This window comes from Plenodomus lingam (genome assembly GCF_022343315.1).
Source record: "Plenodomus lingam strain CAN1 chromosome Unknown contig_6, whole genome shotgun sequence".
NCBI lineage: Eukaryota > Fungi > Ascomycota > Dothideomycetes > Pleosporales > Leptosphaeriaceae > Plenodomus > Plenodomus lingam.
Genome location: NW_027093966.1, coordinates 623480 through 648334, shown reverse-complemented (window position 1 = coordinate 648334; position 24855 = coordinate 623480). Strand labels below are relative to the sequence as shown.

Genomic DNA, 24855 nt, shown 5'->3' with positions numbered 1-24855 from the left:
GCAGGGAGCAAGAGGAGAAGACATTCGATCAGGGTCAAGTGGGCAAACTCGACCTTGTGATGGCAGTGACGGTAGCGATTCCTCTTCACATTACATGGTACAAACACAGTTTGTTGACTAATTGGCGGCCTTTCAGTTTAAATAAGGTGTAGTTTGTATTGGTTTGCAGATCCATTTACATTCTACGTTGTTGTATGACTTCATCGACTTTCACTGACAATGTCGTAGCAACTTGGAGTTTCTCACCGCTAATGCTCTTATCAACGGCTTGCTTTTGGCTAAATTGTCACATGAACATCTCCAAAATACTAGCTCTGGTCGGCATTCAAGGCTCACGCATGATTGTACATGCCACTAATGCACATCAACTACTCATCCGTAGTACTTCACTGTTTAACTACATAAATCCAATCTAACAGTGATTCGTTCCAGGCCATTTTTCGTGGAAAGACTTGGTCAATGGCCAATATGCTAGATAATGCAAATCATGGTCGTCTAGACGAATCATACACCATTTGGTCTCTTGAGAATCGTCACAAACCTTCCAGTCTTGGTCAAGAATGGCCTGTTGCGATTGTATTGGATACAGTGATTCGACCATCTGATGACATGTGGAGAAAGCAATGTGACACTCTGCTAGTACTAAGGGCCAATAACACACTATGTGGGGCGTTTTACACACTCATTTCATCGGACTCCGCTCTAGCAGAACGTCGGTCACGAGGATTATTCTGGTAGACATCCCGCTATCGTTCTCATTCCCCAAGCTTAACCCGCATTTATCACACAGACAGAGGCCTAGGCCGCCCCCCGCACTTGGACATGTGCCATACCCCGGTGTAGATTATGGATGGATGGAAATGTTGAGAAAATCTTTCTTTTTTGCCGAAGGATCATACGTATACTCATTCGGTTTGCCACATGACCAACACTGACCTGATGTTCTACCCTACCACCACCAGTGCTCCTCTATATCTACTCATCATCCTCCACAGTACACAATAAACTCTATCTACATCTGATTTCTCCCCACATGCTCTAGCCAGCACTCTATCATTACATTTTTATGAACCATGTCTCCAACACCAACTCCTGTTGCCATTGTTGGCATTGGATGCCGGCTTCCTGGCGGGGCCAACAACTTGGATAGCCTATGGGAACTGCTTTCAGAAGGCCGAAGCGGCCGCACAAAGATTCCCAAAGACCGCTGGTCTGCTGAGGAGTGGTTTGACGCATATCCGGATGCCAAACAGTCTATGGTGACCAAGCACGGGTTCTTCCTTCAAGATGATATCTCACAGTTTGATGCAAAGTTCTTTGGTATTTCTAGCACAGAGGCACATGCCATGGATCCACAGCAGCGTTTATTTCTGATGATGGCCTACGAGGCACTGGAAGATGCTGCCATTCCCATCGAGTCATTAAGAGGGTCGAACACTGGTGTCTTTGCGAGTATATTCGAGAGGAGTTACGACAGGATGGGACACAAAGACCTTTCCACAATTAGCAATACACATATGAATGGGACAGGAGAAGCGAGTATGTCAATGAACTTCAGCCAACTGCACTGGCACTTACACAATCATAGTTCTTTCGAACAGGATCTCATATTGTTTTGACCTCAAAGGACCATGCATGACTATTGACACTGGCTGTGTAAGTTACTAATTCACGACTTAAAGAGCAACTGAACTGAAGATATACAGTCTGGGAGTTTGGTGGCACTCCACCAAGCGTGCCAAAGTCTCAGTCTGGGAGAGTCAGACCTCGCCTTAGTTGGTGGTTCACAACTTGTTATCCACCCTGATGCTCTGACCATTAGTGAGTTTGTTCTGATTTTATGCCTTTGGCTACGTAATCATGCTTTGAGGAGCACATAATAATTCCAATATAGTGAGCGGAATGGGTATGCTCAATCCCGACGGCCAGTCTTATGCCTTCGACTCGCGAGGAGAAGGATATGGACGCGGTGAAGGCGTAGCTATGATCGTTCTCAAGCGTCTGGACCGCGCACTTGAGGATGGGTAAGAAGACGCGATACTCTTTCACGGTCTTTATTTCACTAACAGATACTGCAGTGACCGAGTACATGCTGTCATTGCCAACTCTGGTGTAAACCAAGATGGCAAAACCTCTGGTCTCAACACCCCGAGTGGCGATGCCCAGGCTGCTTTGTGTTTGCGTGTTTACCGGGAAGCTAGGTTGAATCCTGCAGATACATCATTCGTCGAGGCTCATGGTACCGTAAGGAATCCCTCAATTAGCATAGACCTAGCTAACAAGATCCTGGATAGGGAACTCAAGTAGGCGACCGAGAAGAAATCGCCTCCATCTTCAAAGTCTTCTGTGAAAGTGCTGCAAGAACGGATGATCTTTACGTTGGCTCTATAAAACCGAATGTTGGACACCTTGAGGCAACTTCTGGTATCGCGGGTCTGCTCAAGTCTATCCTCGTGCTGAAGCATGGCCAAATCCCACCAAATCTGAATTTCGTCAAGCCCAAGCCATCGCTGAAGCTCTACGAGAGGAACATCAAAGTAAGCTTGATTTTCTGATCCAAGATACATTAGCTAATATCTTCCAGATTCCAACAGAACTTACGAAGCTCCCCATGCCGCGTAATGGGGGGCCAGTAAGGGTATCTCTGAACTCATTCGGCTACGGTGGAACCAATTGCCATGTTATTCTTGAGGCTCCCGACTCTAGGAGTCAAGTCAACGGATCCAATAGCATCAAATTAGATGATGTTAAACCAAACGGTTCTCAGACCAACGGCATCAAATCGAACGGTGTCCACTCAAACGGCATTGAGGCCAACGGTATCCAGTCGAGTGTTGTCGATACCAATTGTGTCACCTCCAACGGTATTAACTCCAATGGAACTAATACGAATGGTATGGACTCCAACGATATAAAATCCAACTCAAACGGGATCAATGATACAACGACGAACAAGACCGACCCAAACCAGACAGAAAATATCAAGAAAAAGCTACCAGATACAACACAGGATTTATCCGCTAAACCCTCCATTCAGGAGGGCCCAGCTTCCCACTCTCATCGATTATTCGTCATCAGTGCCTCAACCGAAAAAGCGTTACTATCGCGAACTGAAGACCTTAATCAATGGCTCAAATCCCACCAAACTTCAACAAAAGTTCTACACGACCTATCTTACACCCTCGCGGTCCACAGATCAGCTCTCCCTTACCGAAAAGCCATCGTCGCATCGACAACGGAAGAACTAGTGGCTGAACTCGAAGTACCCAGACCTTCAAGGAAAACGGTATCGCAGGCCCCCATCACATTCGTATTCTCCGGGCAGGGTGCGCAATGGCATGCCATGGGTCTCGAACTCATCCGGTCCTCGCACCTATTCCAACAGTCGATGGCGGAGATGGAGGATACACTGCGGCGGCAAGGCTGCCAGTGGAGCCTGGTGGAGGAGCTATCGAAATCTCCCAAGCAATCCCGAGTTGGCGAGGCGGAGATAGCGCAGCCTGCTACTACCGCTGTCCAGATTGCGCTTGTCGACTTACTTGAGAGTTTCTCCATGAGACCGAGTCGCGTGGTGGGGCACAGCTCGGGTGAGATAGCTGCTGCGTATGCGGCTGGTGCACTGAGTCGAGAGAGTGCTATTCTTCTGTAAGTAGTTAAGACTTCCATGTATGTCGTGGCTTCTTACTAATTTTTTAACAGAGCGTATCATCGCGGAGTATCTTCCCGCCAGGCCAAAAAGGTGGCCGATGTCCCTGGCTCTATGATGGCGGTTAGCCTCACTGAGACAGAAGCGATGCCGTATCTTAAGAAACTCACATGTGGAACAGCCGTTGTGGCGTGTGTGAACAGCCCGTCAAGTTTGACACTGTCGGGAGATGACTCCGCACTTGACGAGTTGAAAGAAGTACTTGACAAAGAAGATGTATTCGCCCGAAAGCTAAGAGTTGACACGGCCTATCACTCACACCACATGCAACGTGTTGCTGAAGAGTATCAAGAGACCATCAGCAGTATTGAATCTTCGTCAGTAAAGGATGGCGTAACCTTTTACTCCAGCGTTACCGGTACCATCAAGTCAACTGGCTTTGGCGCAGACTACTGGACATCAAATCTAGTGTCCCAAGTCAAGTTCAGCCAGGCATTAAAGATGGTACAAAACGACCAGCTGAAGCAAGACAACAACATGGACATCAGCTTGTTCGTTGAAATTGGACCACACTCGGCCCTCGCAGGCCCATCTCGCCAGGTTCTCACTCAGGAAGGAGCCGAAAAGTTCAAATTCGAGTACTTATCTGCTCTCCTGCGCAATGTGGACTCTGTACAGTCTACTCTAGCTCTCGTGGGCAGAGTATTCGAGCTCGGTCTCCAAATCGACATGTCTGCAGCCCTCACCATGACCAACAAGACAAAACCTGAGATCATCAGGGACCTGAAATCTTATCCCTGGGACCTTGCGCCATTCTGGCGCGAGTCTAGGCTGAGCAAAGCCCATCGCTTCCGCCAATTCCCACATCATGACCTTCTTGGCTTGTTTGACCCAGCTAGCACGATTCACGAGCCGCGCTGGAGATATTTCATCAACATGGACACTCTGCCTTGGCTCAGAGGCCATGTAGTTGAAGGATTCACGATCTACCCAGGTGCAGGCTACCTAACAATGGCCATGGAGGGGATAAAGCAGCTTGTGCAGATGAGAGGCATCCAGCATCCCATCACTAAGTTTGTCCTCCGTAACGTCGCAATCTCAAAGGCCATCATGCTTAGCGAGCCGGATGATACAAATTCTGGTGAGGTGGAAGTTCAACTGAGCATGTCTTCTGCAAACCAGTACGAAGGCAGCCGTTGGCAATCGTTTAACATCAGGTCCTATAATACAGACGGATCATGGAGTGAGCATTGTGCCGGTGAGATCACAGTTGAACACGACACGAGCGAGCCCGACGAGGTTGAGGGGACTAGAGAACAAGAATTGCGCCAAGAGGAAGCTACGCAATTCATGGCAACGTCTCAGCAAAGCTGTGACAGGGAAATGAGCAAGTCTGAATTCTACGACTTTGCAAGACTGACAGGCAATGAATTTAGTGGCGCTTTTACCCCAATCACTTGGGCTAGATATGGCAAGAACAGGGGCGTATTCGAGATATGCACTCCAGATATTGCTCCTTTGATGCCATACCGGTCCTTCAGGGATCATGTAATCCATCCAACTACTCTGGACGCTACTCAACAGATCAACGCGGTCTTATTCAAGAAGTTCGTCACCAATGCCGCGTGTGTTCCAACCAGTATTCCGTTGTTAGAGATAAGCGCCAATCTATCGACTACGGCCGGGAACAGTCTCACTGGAGCCATGCAGATTGAAGCTGACGGTCCCAAAGCATCCAAATGTGAAGGTTGGGTGCTCCAGAAGGATGTAAATGGCCATCTCAGCCCTGTGATCCGTCTTCTTGTCAACTTGAGAGCCATTGGCGAGACTCGCGAGGAAGAGTACCGGCCTTTCATCCAGGATGCGGTAAATCGACTCGATTGGAACCTTGATCCCGATTTCATGACGAGAAACTCATTCCTACAGGTGCTCTCATCTTCGCTGGGTCTAGAGGAAAACATGACTCATGGGTTCAACGGGACCAAAATTTCTGTCGAAGAGTCTCGGAACGAGTACCTCGTTACAGATCAGGCATCTTCTATATGGTTTAGAGAAGCAGTGCGCTATGTTGAGGATACCAAAGATGGTATGGTAACGCCTGGGCAAGTCAAATTCTTTGGATGGATGAAGAGGTGGTTAGCCTCTGACTATTGCGGTCAGATCATGTCGGGCCTGACCGCGGAAGAAGAGACGAGGATTCTGCAAAGTGTTGAATCATCCGAGACATCAGCCCAGTTGCAACTCCTAGCTCGCGTTGGCAAAGCCCTCCCTCGCATCGTGACTGGCGAAACCCAGTCTTTAGATGTCATGCTAGAAGGCAATCTCCTCTCAAGGTACTACGAAAGTGGTATTCTTGTCGGCCCCTACGAAGCAGCAGTAGCGTATATGAAGGTTCTCACCTTCAAGAACCCGCGCCTTCGTGTCCTCGAGATCGGTGCTGGAACAGGAGGTTGTACCAAATGGCTCTTCCGCGGGCTCTCTGGCCATAACGGCGCTGCGGGCCTTCCCGTCAAAGAGTACACTTTTACCGATGTCTCCAGCGGATTCTTCGAGGATGCGCGAGAGACATTTGCCGAATGGGAGGACATGATGCAATTTAGGGTGCTGGATGCAGATCAAGACCCTATCGAGCAAGGCTTCGAGCCTGAGTCCTACGACGTGGTGGTGGCGGCCAACGTACTACACGCGACGAGGAGGATAGACGTGACGACGAGCCGCGTACGTAAGCTGCTCAAACCTGGAGGTAGCCTACTCCTTCTTGAAATCGAGCCCCGAGGCGCGGCCTTTGGTCTCGTGGCCGGCCCGCTTACTGGATGGTGGGCGCCTGAGGACGGTCGAGTGGACAGTCCACTACTATTCCGCAACCAGTGGCAAGAGGTTCTGGCGAGGAACGGCTTTGGAGGAATCTACCTAGCCTGGGAATGCATGATGGTGGCTAAAGCCGAGCCCGTACGGAGTGACGTCAACGGAACACAGTCCAGTCATGATGTCGTCCTAATCGGAGACGAAGTTGGCGATCTCATGGAACAAACAGCGGCGGAATTTTCTTCTCGCGATGCCAATGTCACAACTACCTCCTGGGAGCAAGCTGAAGCCCGGGAAGACAGCCTCTATGTCGTCTTGGATAATGCAGAGAAAAGGACCCTTCTCGACCCCAAGCCCCAGCTTTTCGAGGCCATCATAGCGCTGCTCAGCGCAAAATGCCAGGTTTTGTGGGTGCTCCTCCATGACAAGACCGACCCCACGGCCTCCGCTTACAAAGGTTTGATCAATGCCTTTATCCGTGTGTTGCGGCGGGAGAGTGGGCACACTGGTCTCGTGACCCTTGACATACGCCACCCCCTGGATGTGGAGAAGACGGCCCGGGCCGTGACTGACGTCGCATGTCGACGCTTCTGGCCAGCCACAGGAGATCTCCGCTCTCTAGAGCCTGAATTCGCATACGAGGATGGCCGTGTGCTAATCCCCCGTGTTAGGCCAGATGTCGAATTCTTGAAGTGGGTGCGGCATGGGACAGAGCGGGGAGCAACCAACGACACAGAGACGGCTCCTTCACCTTACCAACAGAGTGACCGAGTGCTTAAGGCCGAGGTCGCAACACCAGGACTACTGGGTTCGTTACGCTTCATCGATCATGACCTCTCTTCTCCTCTGGATTCATGCCAGATTGAGGTCAAGGCTGAGGCACATGGCGTAAACTACAAAGACGTTATCCTCGCACTTGGCCAGAAGGGTCCCGGCATCCATATGGCAGGCGAGTTTGCAGGCCTGGTGACAGCTGTGGGTGAAGACATGCGAGACTTGTACCAGGTCGGCGATCGAGTCATGGGTTTTGGTGCGCAACCGTTCAGTAACCTGTTGCGTGTCCATGGGTATCTTGCCCGTAGGACGCCAAGCAGTATGCCTGCTACGATCGCAGCATCCATTCCTCACGCATTTGTAACCGCTTTCCACTGTGTGGTACAAATTGGCCGCCTTGAGCAAGGCCAGTCAATCCTGATCCAAGCTGCGTCTGGAGGCGTTGGACAAGCGGCCATCCAGCTCGCCCAGCATATCGGCGCCGTCATCTATTGCACAGTCAGCACGGCTGCGAAACGAAAGCTGATTGTAGATGAGTACGCCATCCCAGAAGCTAATGTCTTCTCCAGTAAGACAGGTTCACTCAAGCAAGGCATTATGCGACAAACCAATGGTCAAGGAGTAGATCTGGTGCTCAATTCGTCGACAGGAGAGATGCTAAGAGACAGCCTTGACTGCGTCAAGACCATGGGAACGTTCATCGAGTTGGGAAAGAGCGAGATACAACAAGGATCACAGCTGAGTATGGCTTCATTCAACAGGTCGATAACCTTTACAGCATTTGATCTGGAAACACTGTCCGTTCGAGACCCCAGACGCGTCCACCGCACATTGGGAGACGTCATCAGCCTCATTGAGTCAAAGAAAGTGCATCCCGTATGCCCTCTTACAACATACCCAATCGATCAGATCGAGGATGCGTTCCGCTTTGTAGGCTCGCGGAAGCACACTGGTAAAATTGTCCTACAGGTCGAGCCTGATTCCATGGTAAAGTGCCTCCCCGCGAAGCCCTCGCCGTTGCGGATAGGTAAGGACGGCACCTACATCGCAGCCGGTGGTCTTGGTGATCTGACCTCGCGGATTTGTGTATTCCTGGCCTCTCGAGGTGCTGGACATATCGTGGCTTTGTCTAGACGTGCCATCGATGATGCGACCAAACAGAAATACGCGTCTGTCATCGAAGAACATGGGTGCAAACTTCATATTCTCCAGTGCGATATCACAGATGAGGAGAGCATGAAACGTACTGCATCCTACTGCTCCAATTTGCCTCCTGTCAGGGGGGTAGTGAATGGTACATTAGTGCTCAGGGTAAGCCGTGAATTACTTGAGTATAACATAGGCTTCTGACACTTCAAATTAGGACCGAACATTTGCTCAGATGACTGTGGAAGAGTGGAAGGTAGCACTCCAGCCTAAAGTCACTGGGACCCTTAACCTTGACAAGTTCTTTGCTTCTCCCGATTTGGCCTTCTTCATGACACTCTCCTCGGTTGTCGCCGTAGTTGGTAAAGCTGGCCAGTCCAACTACGCAGCCGGAAATGGTTTCCAAGACGCATTCGCTCGTGCACACGCTGGTCACCCTCATACGCACTACATCTCGGTCAACGTCGGTGCTGTGTCTGTGGATGCTCATGGCGCCCTCAAAGAGGCACAGCAAGGTGACATGTCCATCGGTGGCATGCGAGCCTCTCTCCGGCAAAACAGTGTCATGGACATTTCTTTTGAAGAGTTTCTTGCTAATATCGAATACGCAATCGATAACCGCATTCGAGACGGCGACATACACCAAACAATTCAGGGTGTCACGCACCAGTCTATGGTGGACGCTAACGATGAGCTTCTTCTTGAGAACCCCCTCTTCAGCCAGCTGTCTCATTCCCAGAAGAAGAAATCTGCAGGCGACATGCAGAACGAAAAGGTGGATGTGAAGAAAGCTTTGAGTAGCGTGAAGACGATGGAGGAAGCTGAGCAGCTCATTCGAGACGCCACGCTAGCTAAGTTCGCCGTCTTCCTTGACCGGCCGATCGATGACATCAGAGTCGATCAGTCTCTGGCCACTATTGGTCTTGACTCTCTAGTCAGCATCGAGTTGAAGAATTGGATGGTACGCACTTTCCAAGTCAACCTCCAGACATCGGAGCTGGGCGGTGCTGGCAGCATTATGGCGCTGGCAGCAACGGTCGCCTCGCGGTCGAAACTGATCCCAGACAACATCCACCCATCACGGCCACAAGAGGCTACCGCTTTGGTAGAAAAGGAGAAGGTTTCGAAAGATGACCATTCTGAAAACAACCATGACTTCTGGTGTTGCAGAGCGAGCAAGGAGCTCCCTAGGCACCCGCTTGTCGACCTTGACGAGGCAGTCAACGACCTTCTCAACAGTATCAGTCACTTCTCCCACACTCGGGAGGAATATGCGGAGCTCAATCGCAAAGCAAAAGCCCTTGCTGCGCCGGGAAGTCTCGGCCGCAAGCTGTACAATCAGCTGCGCGCAAAGGCCGATGATCCAAGTGTGGAGAGCTGGATTGCTGGTCCCCTGCTCAAGGCATTATACCTCAAGCGAAGATATCCTATTGTGCCGTTTAGCAGTTTCCTTGGAACACACTTCGACAGCGCTGTCGCGCACTCACAGGCCCAGCGAGCGGCTGCGCTTACCAGAACCCTGTCCGAGTTCAAGCGTGATCTGGATTTGAAGAAACTGAAACCTGATTTCCTGGGTGAGAGGCCGAATTGCGGCCATTCTCTGACTTGGCTTTTCAATGCCTTAAGAGAGGCCAACGTGGGCTGTGACAAGATGATGAGGTATCCTGGAAAAGAGCACGTTGCTGTATTGCGGAGGGGACATTTGTTCAAAGTATCACTGAAAGAAGGAGATGATATCGTCTCATATCAGAAGCTCAAGACTACATACCAGAGCATCATTGACCTCAACCTGGAGGAAAAGATGTGGACGGGTATTCTGACGACAGATAATCGCGACAGTTGGGGCACTGTAGGTCTTCCTCTGCCTTTGTACCGCTTGTTATACTGACCATGTCCCAGATCCGACAGAAGCTCATGTCAATGGACCCAAGAAACGCGGAATATATCAAGGTATTGGAGGAATCCGTCTTTGTGATGTGTCTAGATGACAATAGCCCTACCACTCGTGAGGAACGCGTCCGTTTCGGATACCTTGGAGACTCCTTTAACCGTTGGCATGACAAGACTCTGCAACTTGTCGTCACCGGCAATGGCTCCTCTGGTACCATCTTCGAGCATTCCATGATCGACTTTATGACCACCTCGCAGATCTCGCAAAGGTTGCAAGGCGCGATTGATACCCTGGACCCAGAAAACGACAACCTCGAACAAAACGGTGAAGCTGCCGCTGATACCGCCAGCCTGGAGGAAATCCCATTGGCGTCGACGACCAAGGAGATTGAAGCCCATATGATGATGTTGCGCGACAAGTACGCAGCAACTACCGGAGTGAAGATTTATACTCCCCACCTCGTCCCGTCCTTCGGAAAATCCCTCCTTCTCGCCAACTCGGCGCCCATCAAAGCCACTGTAGACTTGACAATCCAACTTGCCAGCCGCATATACTTTGGCTACCTCCCCGCGAGTTGGGAAACAGTCTCAACAGCGCACTACCACCTCGGCCGCCCCGAAATCGTCCAAGTAGTTCTCAAATCCGTCGTAGAATTCTGCGACGCAGCGCTCGACACGGCAGTCCCACGGTCCGAGGCACGCGCAAAGCTACTCAAAGCAGCGCGCGAATGCAATGCACAAATTGTCAAGGGCGGCGAGGGCCGTAACTACTTCCGGCTCATGGATGTGCTGGAGGTCCTGAGCCACGAGGCGCAAGACGATGGTAGTAGTGAAGGCCAGATCGTACCCGAGTTGTTCTCCGATCCGGTGTGGAAGAGGAGTTACCCGCGGTTGATCATGCAGACTATGATTGAGAAGAAGTTGGCACAGGATCCAGGGTATACGATGCAAGATCCAGAGAATGTTTGGATGAACTACACTGTGAATGAGGATTCGTAAGTTTATCCCTCACAAATCCGCACTCCCACTCGCGGAGTGGGAAATAGACATGGTGTTAACACATATGCAGGCTAGAGGTGTGTTTCGTCGCTCCGCGAACGGGCGCTGAGCGATTCAAAGCCGCACTCGATCGAGCCGCGGATATTATCAAGACTATTGTCCAGCATAAGGAGACGCGGGAGCTTCCAAACTGATATCTTCAGCATTCAGGACGGAGGAAGTGGTGTCAGACTTGTGAGTAGGTGTCATGGTAGCGCTGCAGGGCGTGGGCATGTGGACGGATCCATCGGATGGCGAGATATCTCTCAAAGTCTTTTATCAAATTAATCGACTTTCGGTTCGGTTTGTAGATGATGATTAGCATATTTCTGAAGTTTTCCTTTGGCGCATTGAATCCAAATTGTTTCGTTCCCTAGTGGATGGCCTAGACGAAGGGCCGCCATACTTTCTGTAACGGCACTGCCACAGGTATCAATATAGAGGTTGATTGGCTCACTTTCAACTAGAGCAAGCCAATCATCCCCATACTTAAGGCGGGACGCTAGTTCTATTATTCCAATAGCTTTTCATGGCAAGATGTCCCACAGCGTCCCAATGTCACCAGCTCGGCATTCCAAGCCATGCGACCGTCGATCTCACTATATTTTCTTTTCGATAGCCATTAGCCGTTAGAACGCGTGGAGGCAGCTGAGAATGGCTTGACTGCTCGTGTGAAAGCGTTTGTGACACGGCAGATTGGCACGACCGCGAGCGAGAACGACCATGCATTGGCAAGTCTGGCCACGCAAGGGAAAATCCAGTGTGAAGTGCCTGCGGCCTGCGGAGATAATGCCTGCGGAAACATGGGGAACCGTAGGCCAAAGCGACATATACCAGTATCCGCATTAGGTAGCTTGGTACGCTATACCGTGACTGCCATGGGCTGGGCAGCTTGATGGGTACCGACCCTCCCACTCTTCACTCTCCCGCGCATGAACAATGATACCAAACACTTATCCGTGGCAAATCATCACCAAATCCGTTGGATCTCTTTTCACGGGCCGCATGCACGTTTTCCCCACCGAGGTACAGCATGCAACCCATGATTATCGTGTCCGATTTGCGTGGTCTGTGTAACTCACTGGCCCTGAACGAAGCTGAACGAACCGCCGTGCGACAAGCCCCCAGCCAATGCCTATGCTAGTTCTGTAACACAAACCTCAAGGCCGAAAATTCATTGAAAATGGACTGAGGTCATGGAGGAAACGTATTGGCGCCGGATGGGCATCATAGAAATGTGTACGGTCGTATTGTTGGGGCCCGTGTTCTTTCTTCCGCGCTCTCGATTGTCAAAGAATCATTATCTTGCGCTTTGATTCATTCATGAGCGCATGCATGGTTTGCATGTTTACTTTTTGTAGGCGATCTGGACCTGTCAGCAAAGCTGTACTTTGACAGCAATTCCAGTATGAGGCTTCCGCCTTACGAAGTCCTAATTTCTTGGCCAAGGCCAAATTATGACAGTCCTGTCACGCGAGGCAATGCGCTCGTCTTGGTGAACTCGATATTTCTGGGCCTTGTGGTTATAACGGTGGGCTTGCGCTTGTACACTCGCCTGGCCATTAAGAGATGGTTTGGCCTGGATGATGTTTTCATACTACTGGCTCTAGTACGTTTTATTTCGTGTGAGTATCAGACTGGGTAAGGCTGATAATGTATAGCTATTCACGATTGGCCTTACGGCAGTAGTCCTCCTGGCAAATCGAGATTATGGTTGGGATCGTGTAAGTGAAGGCTTTTTCGAGTGATGGATATATTCTCGAGCACTGGCTTACTCTTTTTATCAGCATGTCTATGACATTCCCTTCGACGCTCTCGTTCCTACATCAAAGATTGCTATGAGCGCCAAGGTGGTCTTTACCGCCGCTGCCACGTTCACTCGATTATCTTTACATTGTTTCTACTACAGGCTCGTAGCGGATTCAGGCAAAACTTGTAAGAGATATTTGCCGGCGCTGCCCTCCCATGTTACTTCAGCCAACAAATCTTGTCTCAGGGTTCAAGGGGCTGATTCATGCCAATGTGATATACACTGTTGGAATCTTTTTCTCGTTCACTTTTCTCTCCATTTTCTGTAAGTCTGTTTGGATGGAGTCCTATCACCATATACTGACTATATATGCCAACAGTGTGTGATCCTGTGAAGAATTATTGGGCTCTGGGGGCACCGGTTGATAGCTGCATGGATGAGGGATATGTTACACTTGTGTGTGGCATCATCAACTGTGTCGCGGACTTTGCGACGACTATTACTCCGATGCCCCTCGTTATAGGAGTACGTTTACTGACCTACAGTTCATTTCGATCATAGCTGACCAGAATCAGCTCCATATGCCACGTCGTCAGCGAATCGCTGTGGCCATCCTGTTCGGATTAGGTATGATCGTCACTGTAGCCGGTATAGTCCGCACATGGTACATATATATTTCTCTCGTCAAGTCATCTGATCAGACATGGTACGCGTATCCATTATGGATAGCTGCCGCTGTCGAAATCGATCTGGGAGTTGTGAGTTGAACTAAACTTTCTCTTCTCGCCCCGCTAAATTATGCAGATATGTGCATCCGCGCCCGTTCTCCGTCCTCTCCTATCCAAAATACCTTTCAGTCTTTCTGGGACTTTTTCTCGAGGAATATCTCTTGGACGATCCACTGGCTCGACAACAAGTGCACAAACTCACCGTCGATCAGGGAACGCGCCAATTGCGTCCGCAACGTCTTCAACTGGACAGTCCGAGACGCTCCACAGCATCCCAGAACTTGGCAGTGACAAGGTAAAGAGGTATGAGCTCAGACATTGGGATGACGAGGAAAGGCGTATCATGGCCACTGAAGAGGTCACACGCGGGAGCCAGGAAGCCATATTGGATAATGAAGTCGCAAACGACGAGCAACCAAAACAAGGAATGGCACGTCTTTGGCAGAAGATCAAAAAGAGCGAATCAAATCCTGATATGAAAGACGACATGACTATCACGCGGACATCGGAGGTCGAACTGCAAAGTGAGCCAGCGATCACTCAGCAACTTAGAGGTTATCCACAAGTGCGATCGCAGCAAAAATTACAGGGTCCGGCTTCAGCACCGCCGATGGTGCCTTTCAGGTCAGAGCACCCCTGAATGCACAGCAGAGTATCGGCGAATGCATATGCACATGCATTGCGATAAATCTCGCATGGATACGACTTACTACTTGCTTCCCTCGGCGTTCATGCATAAACACTTCTTGCGATCTGAAATCACACTCTATCCCAACACTTCACTCGTGCATTAACGTCCATATTCAACCTGGCGTGGCTCACCTTTACAAATCATTTTCCGTCCGGCCAGCCCCTTTTGTCTAAAGACTCAACACATCAAGTAAGCTACATTTCCACGAAAAGGACCACCCCGTACTGCAGCAAGGCTCAGTTTTGCACAAACGTCACGGGCAATACGAACCCGGGACCAAACACTGAAGGCGAACTCATCTAGGAAAAGACAAGGCCTCGTGTACGTCAACGAAAGAATCACAGCAATTCCAAGGCGTATACTTGGTCAACGTCTTCGCCAGCAGACAACACAACACAAGGTCAAACATATTCCGCCAGCTTCTCATCCTCAGGGTACGCGGAGATAGAAGTATACCAGCTACCGCGCCTCACCTCTTTTCTTTCCAGTCACGCGAGCTTCTGCACTTGAAGGATCGTATCTGGCTATGATACATCGAATTTGAACAGGGACATATAGAGAGACAAGGGCACTCAAGATTCCACGTCTTGCGCCCACACGGCAGGAGAAGCGGACACGCTTGTTCCAGTATGTGTAATACAGCGAGTAAATGCGACTGCGAAATATGCCCAAGGAAAACCAAATACATCAAATAAATGCCTTGATGGCTATCCACCATGGGTATTCTAAGCTTGTTGGACTTGGGGTCGGCGGTAGCGCATGCGCTTGATATATTGCCCATCCTCGAGATTGCGTCTTGGAAAGTCCAACTTCTTTGTAGGATAACGATATCAATACAAATAAATCGTACTAAATCCCATTATTCCAGTGCCTACAGGGCGGTTCTTTAATGAAAATTTTAAATAGCATATCACACGCTTATAAAATACCCTTCAACCATGTCTCTATTACCTAACAAAGTCTTACAACAGTACGCCTTGTCACGCGTGATGCTAGATACCATAGCATAGCACTCCTGGTGACAGTCTTCCGATGCGCCCAATACCTTGGGTACACAACCCCATTCCTATCCCCATCCCCAACTCCAGCAGCCCCTCACCGCTACCGACAAAACTCCAAAAAGCGCCCCAAACCCAGTCATATCGCCGGTTATAATATGCCACCCAACTCTATCTCTTGCAGCATGCAACTCTCCATGCTCAATACTGATAAAGTATGTGATTTGAAATATTCATTGCTCGTAATTGAAGGCGTCCTTTTGGTTTGTCCAAATGACAAACTCGGATATGCTGGGGCAGAGAGGTGGGATTGAGGATTGTGAATTTGGGTACTAGGGTTGATGGGGAGTCGATGGCGGGGTGGTTGATGGTTGGAAGGAAATAATGCATTTGGCTCAGTGGACATTGTTATTGCGCAGACTACTTCTTTAAGTGAGAGACAGGATTTCGGTTGATGATTCAGAAACACAAGTCCCTCATGTTGCAACAAGGATGGATCTGTGAGTGCGAGAAGTTGTTACTGGATATTCATATGGGATCAAATTTCAGACGTCGTCTTAACCATTATCACATTTACATGGCGACCACAACAATAACTACCAGACTCAACTGCACCACGAGGTTTGACGGTTGGGGAGTTGCAGTAGGCATATTACTGACACTGAACGGCACGTGGACTTGGAATCGGGACTCGTTATGATGTTTATTGGCGTGAGGGGTTACTCATAGCCATAATGGCACACCACATGTCTGCACCATGATATCGCCGCTTTCAATGCTTATGAAAGTGCAGAAGAGAGAATAAGAGACCGAGAAACCACGCCGTTGACCATCCGTATCCCATTTTGCCGCATTGCACATCAAGCCACCCTGCTCTCGCTTAAATCGTTGTCTCGTACGGTACAGGTGTGATGTTCTCGGGCTTATTGTCCGCCAAGCTGATGGTCCTCGCGCCACGGGGTTGGACGGGAATGCGCTTGAGCTGCTGGGGCTCGCCAGTCTCCTTTGCCTTTTGTTGCGCGGCGAAGTTGGCCTTGACGCGCTTGAGGAAGTCCTCTCGCGAGCGCGAGTGGCGGACGTGCTCGATGCGGACGTTGATGCGCTTCTCCATGTAGCGGTTTCCGACCTGCTTCTGGAGAATGACACCGACAGCAGACTTGGTGACGTTGTAGACGATACCAGTCTTGCCGTGGTAGACCTTGTAGGGCATACCCTTTTGGACGGCACCTGAAGTGGGGATTAGTGACTGCGCTGTATGTCTCTCCAATGGTCAGGGCGTGTGGAAGTGCGTACCGTTGGCTACGACATCGACGATATCACCAACCTTGTAGGTCTTGAGGTAGGTGGAGAGCGGGATCATTCCCTTCTTCTTGAAATCCCTCGAGAATCTGCCATGGCGTTAGTCATCTCTCCCTGTCTCTCGTTTTCTTCGGCGAGCTATTTTCGCAGAGGCAAAGGGAAAACATACGCATAGCGCGTACCCGCGCGGAGACCGGCTGCGTGACCCATTGTGTGTGTTGTTGGGAGTTGGTGATCGTGTCGTGAAGTTCGGCGTGATGTTCAATTTGCTGCTGTGTCGGAAGGTGCGAATTCCCTAAGCGAGGTGGTGGCCCGTGCATGCCACTTGCGCCCACCGACGAAATTGTGCCCCAACTTTGACGAACACCACGACTCTTCCCTTCCTCCATCGACAACCACAATGGCGCCCCGTTCCTACTCCAAGACGTACAGCGTCCCCCGTCGTCCCTTCGAGTCCGCTCGTCTGTATGTATCCCACGGCCACTGAGCCAGAGCTTGCTCTGCTTATGTCTGGGAACTCCGGTTAATGTTGGTAGGGATACCGAGCTCAAGCTCGTCGGCGAGTATGGTCTGCGCAACAAGCGCGAGGTCTGGCGTGTCCAGTTGACCCTCTCCAAGATTCGTCGTGCGGCCCGGTAAGCCTCTCCTTTGCAATTGCGCGTCCAGTGAGAGGATTCATAAATGCTCTCTTTTAACCTGGTACACGTCCGCTAACACAAGTGGTACAGTTCGCTCTTGACCCTTGACGAGAAGGACCCCAAGCGCCTCTTCGAGGGTAACGCCTTGATTCGCCGTCTCGTCCGTGTCGGTGTCCTCGACGAGTCCCGCATGAAGCTCGATTACGTCTTGGCCCTGAAGATTGAGGACTTCTTGGAGCGCCGTCTTCAGACTTGCGTCTACAAGCTCGGTCTCGCCAAGTCCATCCACCACGCTCGTGTTCTCATCCGCCAGCGCCACATCCGGTATGCTCCAGTTTCTCATTCTCAAAAGGTGTGTCACTAACAACGGAACAGTGTCGGAAAGCAGATCGTCAACGTTCCATCCTTCATGGTCCGCCTCGACTCCCAGAAGCACATTGACTTTGCTCTGACTTCGCCATTTGGTGGCGGCCGCCCTGGTCGTGTCAGGAGGAAGAAGGCCAAGGCCGCCGAAAAGGGTGGTGACGACGATGCCGCCGAGGAGGACGAGGAGTAGATTATGCCCCAAAAGGAATGAATCATGGATGATCGGCGTTGGGCATGACGGGATGGAGCTTTCGAGCATTTGCTCTGTCTTCAAATTAAGGATATCCTGCCGGGTTACGGCTGGTGGACGATCTACATACACTTCATGTAGTTTCTGTCTGCCCAAAATCTTCAATTGCCATCATCTGCTCTCTGCAGTCTATTCCAAGTGACCTCATCCATGTTGCCCATGTCTCTAATTTCGATATTCGTGCGGTCGGTCATGGCTTGTTGAAGCAGCTTCATCCTTTTCTTAGCGTACTTCATGAGATGATTCAGCCGTGAACTGCTACCTTGCTTGCGGATTCTAACAGTTGGCAGTCTTGAGACATCACAGCAGGTAAAGATAGGAGTTTGGCAATGAGTAGTAGCCTTATCATACATGTGCTGTATCAATAAGCTCCAAGCTCCCTCTCTACTCATTTCGCGGCAGCATCTTGTTCGATTTCCAACGGCACCTCCTTGACCTTCTTCACCACCTTTGCCGGCTGCCCCAAGGCAACACTAAACTCTGGAATATCCCTCGAGACCACACTCATTGCCCCAATTGTGCACCCCCTCCCAATCGTCACGCCCGGCAAAATCACCACATTCCCGCCAATCCAGCAGTCATCCCCAATCGTCACCGGTCGCCCATACTCGATATTATCCCTGCGACTCTGCACCTCGGCCTCATGCGTGGCAGCAAAGATGCTCACATTGGGCCCAAACATGCAGCGATCACCAATCGTCACGAGACTGCAGTCTAGAATCGTGAGGTTGAAGTTTGAGTAGAAGCGTTTGCCGAGGGAGATGTTGCAGCCGTAGTCGATGTTGAAGGGGGGTTCGATGATGGTTTCGTCGTCGGCGATGTGGCCGAGTGTTGTTTTCAGGGCGGCGAGTCGGGTTTGGGTGAGGGTGTCGAAGGCGGTGGTGGGGTCTTGGGAGGCGGAGCTGGGGAATTCGGTGTTGTATTTATGGGCGAAGGCGCGGGCGCGGTAGCGGGCGCCATTTAGTTCGGGGGAGAAGGCGTTGTAGCTAGGGTTTGGTGGTTAGGTTTAGGAGGGATTGAATCTAGGGGGCAGATTCGGTGGTTGCGGGGATGATGGATAATCGGATTGGCAGGGCAGATACATGGTGGTATATGAATTAATGGCGGCTGAGCTTGATAGAGATGTACATACAGCATGCCAGATATCATTTTCTCTACAGTTGGACGTTATTATGTTGGCTCCATTCACATTTCCCACACTGCCTGTACTTACCATACTCCTCACACCAAGGCACATGGTTCAACTTTCTCGCCTTTTCCAACTCTTGCTCATTCTTGGTCGTGGCTGCCATCCTGGAATTGCTATGAACCTATTTCTTAGAGTTTGATTGGAGGCTTCCTGTTAATGTCTGATATCTCGATGGTCTGCTCACACGTTTAAGTAGCGAGGGGGCAATTGCTTAGTGGGGTAACTAAGTTCTGGTCTTTGGTATCGATTTGGCAATACTTCGCATTCTCTAGCGTAACTCGCACTTTTTGGCCAAGCCCTGTAAGAGTGCCACACTGCAGTTACAGATGTTGCATTTCCTATCGCGCTCGCAGACGAAAATGCTCACGCTGCACGCCGGATCGCATCGACTTCTGACCAGTCACAGTACATTGGTGCCTGAGATGAAGTATTTGGTACTTGGAAACGGTGTTGCACGAAAACAGATTGTTTTCTCCAAGTGCAAAGCAGATAATATGCCGTTGATATGAGGCGTAGCAATCGACAATTGCTCCAGGGCCGTGTGAATGGTCTCGTGACCCCATTCACGGCTGGCGGAGAGTTGGTGATGTCGGTGAGGAACGAGATGGCAATTAGCGAAGGCCTAGCGTCTTGGCAGTCCCCATCGCCCACTGAGGGTTTTCGAACGCCTCACCCCCTCTCACTTTGCAAGCCGTCCAGCGTTCACGACTCTCGCGCCCAATCCATCGACTTCAAGCAACCATTAACACCCAAAAAACTCGACACTTCCTAAGCCGTCAATATGGTACGTCTGAACCTTTGCGGGCCCCCCAGAGCGGCACAGCAAACTTTCCCAAGCGGGCACACGAGTTGTGTCGAACTTCGCCACGCAGGCCGACAATTCGCAATTTTGCTGCTGTCTCGCCTGCGCAAATATCGATTTCCAATGGATATTGAAAGCTAACACCCGTCTCAGGTTCTCGCAGTTGACCTTCTCAACCCTACCCCGGCCGCGTACGCTCCCACTTCCCCGAATTTCGATAGCGACATGCGACTAACAGGCGTCCAGTGAGGCCCGCAAGCACAAGCTCAAGACCCTCGTGCCCGCTCCCCGCTCATTCTTCATGGATGTCAAGTGCCCCGGGTGCTTCACCATCACCACTGTCTTCTCGCACGCAAACACAGTCGTTGTCTGCCAGGGCTGCTCGCAGGTCCTGTAAGTCAATAGTTGTTCTGGGGATAGCGATGAGGCATGGCTAATACAATACACAGGTGCCAGCCCACTGGTGGCAAGGCGCGGTTGACCGAGGGTTGCTCTTTCCGAAGGAAGTAGATGTTTGGCCGTGAAGACAGCGTAGGGTTGGATGGGTTATGATGACGACTAGCATGGTGCAGGGACGTAGATCTCATTGGCACCGATCGACTCGACCGCAGGATAGAAGAGGGATCTTTCGACTCGAGTCAATGCAAAAGTCAAAAACGGGAGTTCCGGATATCTAGCGCTGATGGACCACCCTTTCCTCGAATCTATTTCCTTTTGTTTGGCATGTCCTTCGATATGTGTACATGCATGTGGGAGGCGAGATGGCATTTCAGAGCCTTTGGATCAGTCGTCCGAGGTGAGGACCGGTTTGCAATCGAGGATACCTGCGCATGCTAGCGGTCCTTTGTAAATCAAAACTGTCAATTCCTCATGATTGCCCGAGTGCCGCCGCGATGAACATTTCGGGACTGACATTCCCTCCTCGCACAAGTTGTAATTGGCACCCCAAAGATTCGTCTTGGGATATTTCTCTGGCCAGTCTTGTCAGTGCAAACAATCGTATGACTGCTCTTTTGGTCTACAATGATCACAACGCCCCAATGGTGAAGAGCCATAATTCAATCTTCAACAGCACTCCCAGCCTTACCCAGAACAGCAGGACGGCAAGCTCTCAGCCTTGGCTCAAATTTCTTCCCCGCGAAGTGGAGCATCGTGTTCGAGACCCGATACCCTGTTTGGTGGCACTTTCTTCACCACATGACGAACAGAAGCGCACTTTAGCCGATGTCCGATAACCAGCTCCCAAGATACAAGTAGATAACACCAAACGTCCTTGGCCCATTTTGAAAGCGTCTTATATATAAGCATCTACCTTGCCCTTGACCACAACCTCTGAATCAATTGCGCCAACACGTCGCATCAAACAGCCACATCACGCGACGTCATCGCCACACTCTACTACCCACCTTCTAACCAGGCGTGTGCGTGGCTCAATTCGGTCAAAAGTAAACACTTGCTAGTCCCACCCCCCGCTGTGCGCGCGCACGACTCATCAACATTTATAGCCTACGTAATCATGGCTACTACTACCACATCAGACAATCCCCATCCCATTCCCCTGACCGAATCCGACGTCTTGGTCCGCGGCTTTCTCGCTGCAAACCCGGATCTGGACGCCTCTCTCGGGCCGGTGCAAGTCATGACGGACCGGTATACGAATGAGGAGTGGGAGGCGCAAATTCAAGAGACGGTGCGCGCTGTGCTGGCCGAGGTGGAGAGTGGGAGCAGGGCGAAGAAGGTGTATCCTGGGCCGCGGATGAGGGATGGAGAGAAGGCGTTGAGGGAGTTGAGTAAGACGATTGATCATACGGCGTTGAAATTGGATGCGACGAGTACGGTGATTGATGGGCTGTGTAGTGAGGCGAGGACGGAGGGCTTCAAGGTATGATGTGTATTTCCTCGTCTTGCTCGTATGATGCGAGCGAGATTTGCAACCGTCAACATACCAAACAAATTCGACGAACGACCCACTAACACTGCAAACAAACAGTCTGTCTGCGTCCGCCTCCCCTGGGTCCAACGCTGCGTGTCCAATCTCAAAGGCTCAGACGTCCTCGTCGCCTGCGTCGTCGGCTTCCACGAAGGGACCCAGGACACACTGCACAAACTCCGAGAAGCGCGGGCAGCCGTCCAAGCCGGCGCAACCGAACTAGACATTGTCCTCAACCACACCTTACTCACCCAACACACCTCCCCACCTCCTTCCTCTTCCTCTTCTTCCGCCTCCTCCAACACGCACTCCCATCGCTCCAAAACAAGCACAGACACCATCACCGCCCTGCCAAACCGCGACTCTGCAATCGACGACATCACCGCCGCAAACACCCTTTTAAACACCAACTCTACATCCTCCTCCCCTCCTCCCAGCACCACCTCCACCTCCACCACTACCACCAGCAACAACACACCACAAACAGACTACTCCCTCCTCTACCGCGAACTCGCCTCCCTCCGCTCCCTCTGCCCCTCCCCCGTCACCCTCAAACTCATCCTCGAAACCTCCCAACTCACACACCCCCAAATCCTCGCAGCCGCACACCTCGCCGCCGCCGCCTCCTTTGACTTTATCAAAACGTCCACGGGCTTCAACGGCCACGGCGCCACCCTGCCACACGTTCAGCTCATGGTTGCTGCCGCAGAGTCGCTTGCGAAACGCGGGGTTGGGTCGAGGAAGCTGCAGGTCAAGGCGAGTGGTGGGGTTCGCGATTTGGATACCGCGGTTCAGATGTTGGAGGCGGGGGCGACGCGGTTGGGGACGAGTAGTGGGTTGTGGATTATGCAGGAGGCGAGGCGGAAGGCGGGGGAGGGGAGGAGGATGGGGTCTGGTGGGGGCATGGAGACGGATGAGGATGAGGACAGGCCTGGGGGTGGGGTGACGAGGCTGTATACGGATGATAGTTCGTATTAGGTTTTGGAAGCTGGGTACGTGTAGTTGCATGCAAAACATGACAATGCATAAAAATCAACCATGCAATTGGCCAATATTTAAAAAGACACAACGTGTATAATTTACGATATCGAAAATGTGCCTTTTTCGCCACCTCTGCTCCACCCTCTCAAAGACACACACATATCCAACCACAAGCCCCGTCTACGTACAACAGGGAAGAAAGGTAATCCAGCCAAAGCCGGCGCAAAAACATGTACAATAAAAGATGCCATGAAGTGTAAACCACAGCAATAATAGTAATGTCAAGAAGAGTGCAAGCGAGGCAACCAGAGACGTCTACATCAACGCCAGGCGCCGGGAAAAAGAAAGAACATTAAACGGTAAACTATACCATTTTCCCCCGGCCCCAGCCACCAATCCCCATTTTATGTAGAAATGAGCGAGACGAGAAATCGGTCTGCACGGGTCCAGATCTTTTCGGATGCGTCGAGTTTGAAATAGCGAAATCTGTCCACGTTCCAGGAGAGGTACAACTTGATGGACTGTAAAAAGCGAGGCGCAATTCTCCCTTCTGCTAAGGAAACAAAGAGGTCAAAAATCAGCCAACAATGATGATTTCTAGGCGGTCAAGGTACAGGGAGATGGGGGACGATCGAGGATGGGGGGGGGGGGTTGCAGGTCTAGTAGTGTCGGGTATTGATGTGTGCTTGGGTATGACGATAATAGCGAATTAAGAGTGCAGGGGCAAGGTATGTTCGTGAAGATGTGGACAGGCATGGCGGTATGCTCAGAGGACAACACAACCTCCGCTTTGGTCTTTGCCAGACTTGACTTGTAGCGCGACACGGGCGGCTTCGGTGAAGGCCTCGTTGACGCCTCGGTTCTTCATGGCGGAGCATTCTGTATATCATGTCAATAGGCATTCTCGCCTTGCAGCAACGGCACGACATACCGAGGTATCTGAGTGCCTTGATCTTCTCTGCCATCTTTAGACCCTCCTCGTAATCGATGCAGGGTTTCGCGGGTTGACCGTCCTCGGCATCATCGTCCTCTCGTTTCCGTAGATCGCACTTGAGGGCCACGAGGACGAGCTTGACGCCTGGGCAGTTCTCTGCAATCTCACCCACCCACTTCGTTTCTACATTTTCGAGCGAGTCCGGTGAGTCGACCTGTACTATGTTAGGTGCGGCTCGGTAGGGCGGGAGGCGGACAGTGGTACTGAGAAGCAGAGCATGATTGCGTGGGTGTCATCGTAACTGAGCGATCGCAATCGGTCAAACTCTTCTTGTCCGGCGGTATCCCACAAGCTGAGCTCGACGTGCGTGTTGTCAATGTAAATGTCTACGATGATGTCAGTATGGCGCGTCTTCGGCCTTATGGGCGGGCGCAACTGACCGTGCACATAGTTCTCTTGATGAAATGGTTAGCAAAGATACGTCAAAGGTTAATTGGAGAGACTCACCAAACACAGTTGGTTCGCTAAAGTAAGGAGAAGATCAGCCCGGAGTGCGACGGTAGCCGCGCAAAACACTTACTATACAGTCGGAAAATAACTGCGACGGATGTTAGCTAGGCCTACACGGCTCCTCGTGACCCGTCTCGACTGGGCAGGCCGGGATATGCATACCCTCTTGTGAAGACATTAAGCAACGAAGTCTTGCCGCATGCACCATCGCCGCTGTAACACGTTCGTCAGCCTACTGATGTCGCATCCTCGGTTCCTAGACGAGATGCAGAAGACGCGCCGAATACAGCAGACGTACAGGAGGACTAGCTTGCGCTGCACGGACTTGGAGCCGCCGCACAAAGGCATCGTGAAGGTTGAGTAAGGGAGGGTCCGCGGGCGTAGTGGTGTCGTGGGCTCGAGCGATGAGAGAGAGCGGGCGCGTCAGTGTAACCAGAAGATGCGAATTGCCGTCAAGGAAGGGGGGGGGGAGGTGCGGGGGAGAGTGCGA

The 24855-nt window shown here is 51.2% G+C and overlaps 10 protein-coding genes across 10 annotated transcripts; 6 read left to right on the top strand and 4 right to left on the bottom strand.

The window, feature by feature from the left end:
- Positions 1 to 1073: 1073 nt before the first annotated feature.
- Positions 1074 to 11454, top strand: IAQ61_009454 (uncharacterized protein; the record flags this gene model as incomplete). The annotated part of the gene is made up of 11 exons (XM_003838225.2): positions 1074 to 1539; positions 1589 to 1656; positions 1707 to 1821; positions 1895 to 2024; positions 2079 to 2244; positions 2295 to 2537; positions 2585 to 3645; positions 3700 to 8536; positions 8589 to 10220; positions 10271 to 11256; positions 11331 to 11454. 11 exons carry the CDS (start codon positions 1074 to 1076, stop codon positions 11452 to 11454), a joined length of 9828 nt encoding a protein of 3275 aa, XP_003838273.2.
- Positions 11455 to 12630: 1176 nt separating this feature from the next.
- On the top strand, positions 12631 to 14417 carry IAQ61_009453 (uncharacterized protein; the record flags this gene model as incomplete). The annotated part of the gene is made up of 8 exons (XM_066098393.1): positions 12631 to 12656; positions 12707 to 12908; positions 12961 to 13023; positions 13087 to 13234; positions 13296 to 13373; positions 13429 to 13574; positions 13625 to 13807; positions 13854 to 14417. 8 exons carry the CDS (start codon positions 12631 to 12633, stop codon positions 14415 to 14417), a joined length of 1410 nt encoding a protein of 469 aa, XP_065951552.1.
- A 1929-nt stretch (positions 14418 to 16346) lies between these two features.
- RPL21A (60S ribosomal protein L21A) lies at positions 16347 to 16975 on the bottom strand (the record flags this gene model as incomplete). Its single annotated transcript, XM_066098392.1, has 3 exons — positions 16347 to 16693; positions 16760 to 16854; positions 16935 to 16975. 3 exons carry the CDS (start codon positions 16973 to 16975, stop codon positions 16347 to 16349), a joined length of 483 nt encoding a protein of 160 aa, XP_065951551.1.
- Positions 16976 to 17015: 40 nt separating this feature from the next.
- On the top strand, positions 17016 to 17959 carry RPS9 (40S ribosomal protein uS4; the record flags this gene model as incomplete). Its single annotated transcript, XM_003838222.2, has 4 exons — positions 17016 to 17230; positions 17302 to 17400; positions 17494 to 17727; positions 17779 to 17959. Coding segments are annotated over 4 exons (729 nt in total), but the record flags the coding sequence as incomplete, so codon positions are not given.
- A 161-nt stretch (positions 17960 to 18120) lies between these two features.
- Positions 18121 to 18372, bottom strand: IAQ61_009450 (uncharacterized protein; the record flags this gene model as incomplete). The annotated part of the gene is made up of 1 exon (XM_066098391.1): positions 18121 to 18372. The coding sequence occupies one exon, from the start codon at positions 18370 to 18372 to the stop codon at positions 18121 to 18123; it is 252 nt and encodes an 83-aa protein (XP_065951550.1).
- Positions 18373 to 18407: 35 nt separating this feature from the next.
- Positions 18408 to 19311, bottom strand: IAQ61_009449 (uncharacterized protein; the record flags this gene model as incomplete). The annotated part of the gene is made up of 3 exons (XM_003838221.1): positions 18408 to 19005; positions 19152 to 19173; positions 19233 to 19311. 3 exons carry the CDS (start codon positions 19309 to 19311, stop codon positions 18408 to 18410), a joined length of 699 nt encoding a protein of 232 aa, XP_003838269.1.
- Positions 19312 to 19811: 500 nt separating this feature from the next.
- On the top strand, positions 19812 to 20520 carry CRP6 (40S ribosomal protein eS27; the record flags this gene model as incomplete). The annotated part of the gene is made up of 4 exons (XM_003838220.2): positions 19812 to 19992; positions 20164 to 20201; positions 20257 to 20403; positions 20460 to 20520. The coding sequence occupies exons 1-4, from the start codon at positions 19990 to 19992 to the stop codon at positions 20518 to 20520; spliced, it is 249 nt and encodes an 82-aa protein (XP_003838268.1). The 5' UTR covers positions 19812 to 19989.
- A 383-nt stretch (positions 20521 to 20903) lies between these two features.
- IAQ61_009447 (uncharacterized protein) lies at positions 20904 to 21245 on the top strand (the record flags this gene model as incomplete). Its single annotated transcript, XM_066098390.1, has 1 exon — positions 20904 to 21245. The coding sequence occupies one exon, from the start codon at positions 20904 to 20906 to the stop codon at positions 21243 to 21245; it is 342 nt and encodes a 113-aa protein (XP_065951549.1).
- Positions 21246 to 21526: 281 nt separating this feature from the next.
- On the top strand, positions 21527 to 22918 carry IAQ61_009446 (uncharacterized protein; the record flags this gene model as incomplete). Its single annotated transcript, XM_003838219.2, has 2 exons — positions 21527 to 21892; positions 22001 to 22918. 2 exons carry the CDS (start codon positions 21527 to 21529, stop codon positions 22916 to 22918), a joined length of 1284 nt encoding a protein of 427 aa, XP_003838267.2.
- A 769-nt stretch (positions 22919 to 23687) lies between these two features.
- Positions 23688 to 24713, bottom strand: IAQ61_009445 (uncharacterized protein; the record flags this gene model as incomplete). The annotated part of the gene is made up of 8 exons (XM_003838218.1): positions 23688 to 23800; positions 23853 to 24069; positions 24120 to 24241; positions 24296 to 24310; positions 24363 to 24379; positions 24436 to 24453; positions 24528 to 24578; positions 24664 to 24713. The coding sequence occupies 8 exons, from the start codon at positions 24711 to 24713 to the stop codon at positions 23688 to 23690; spliced, it is 603 nt and encodes a 200-aa protein (XP_003838266.1).
- Between the last annotated feature and the right edge of the window lie 142 nt (positions 24714 to 24855).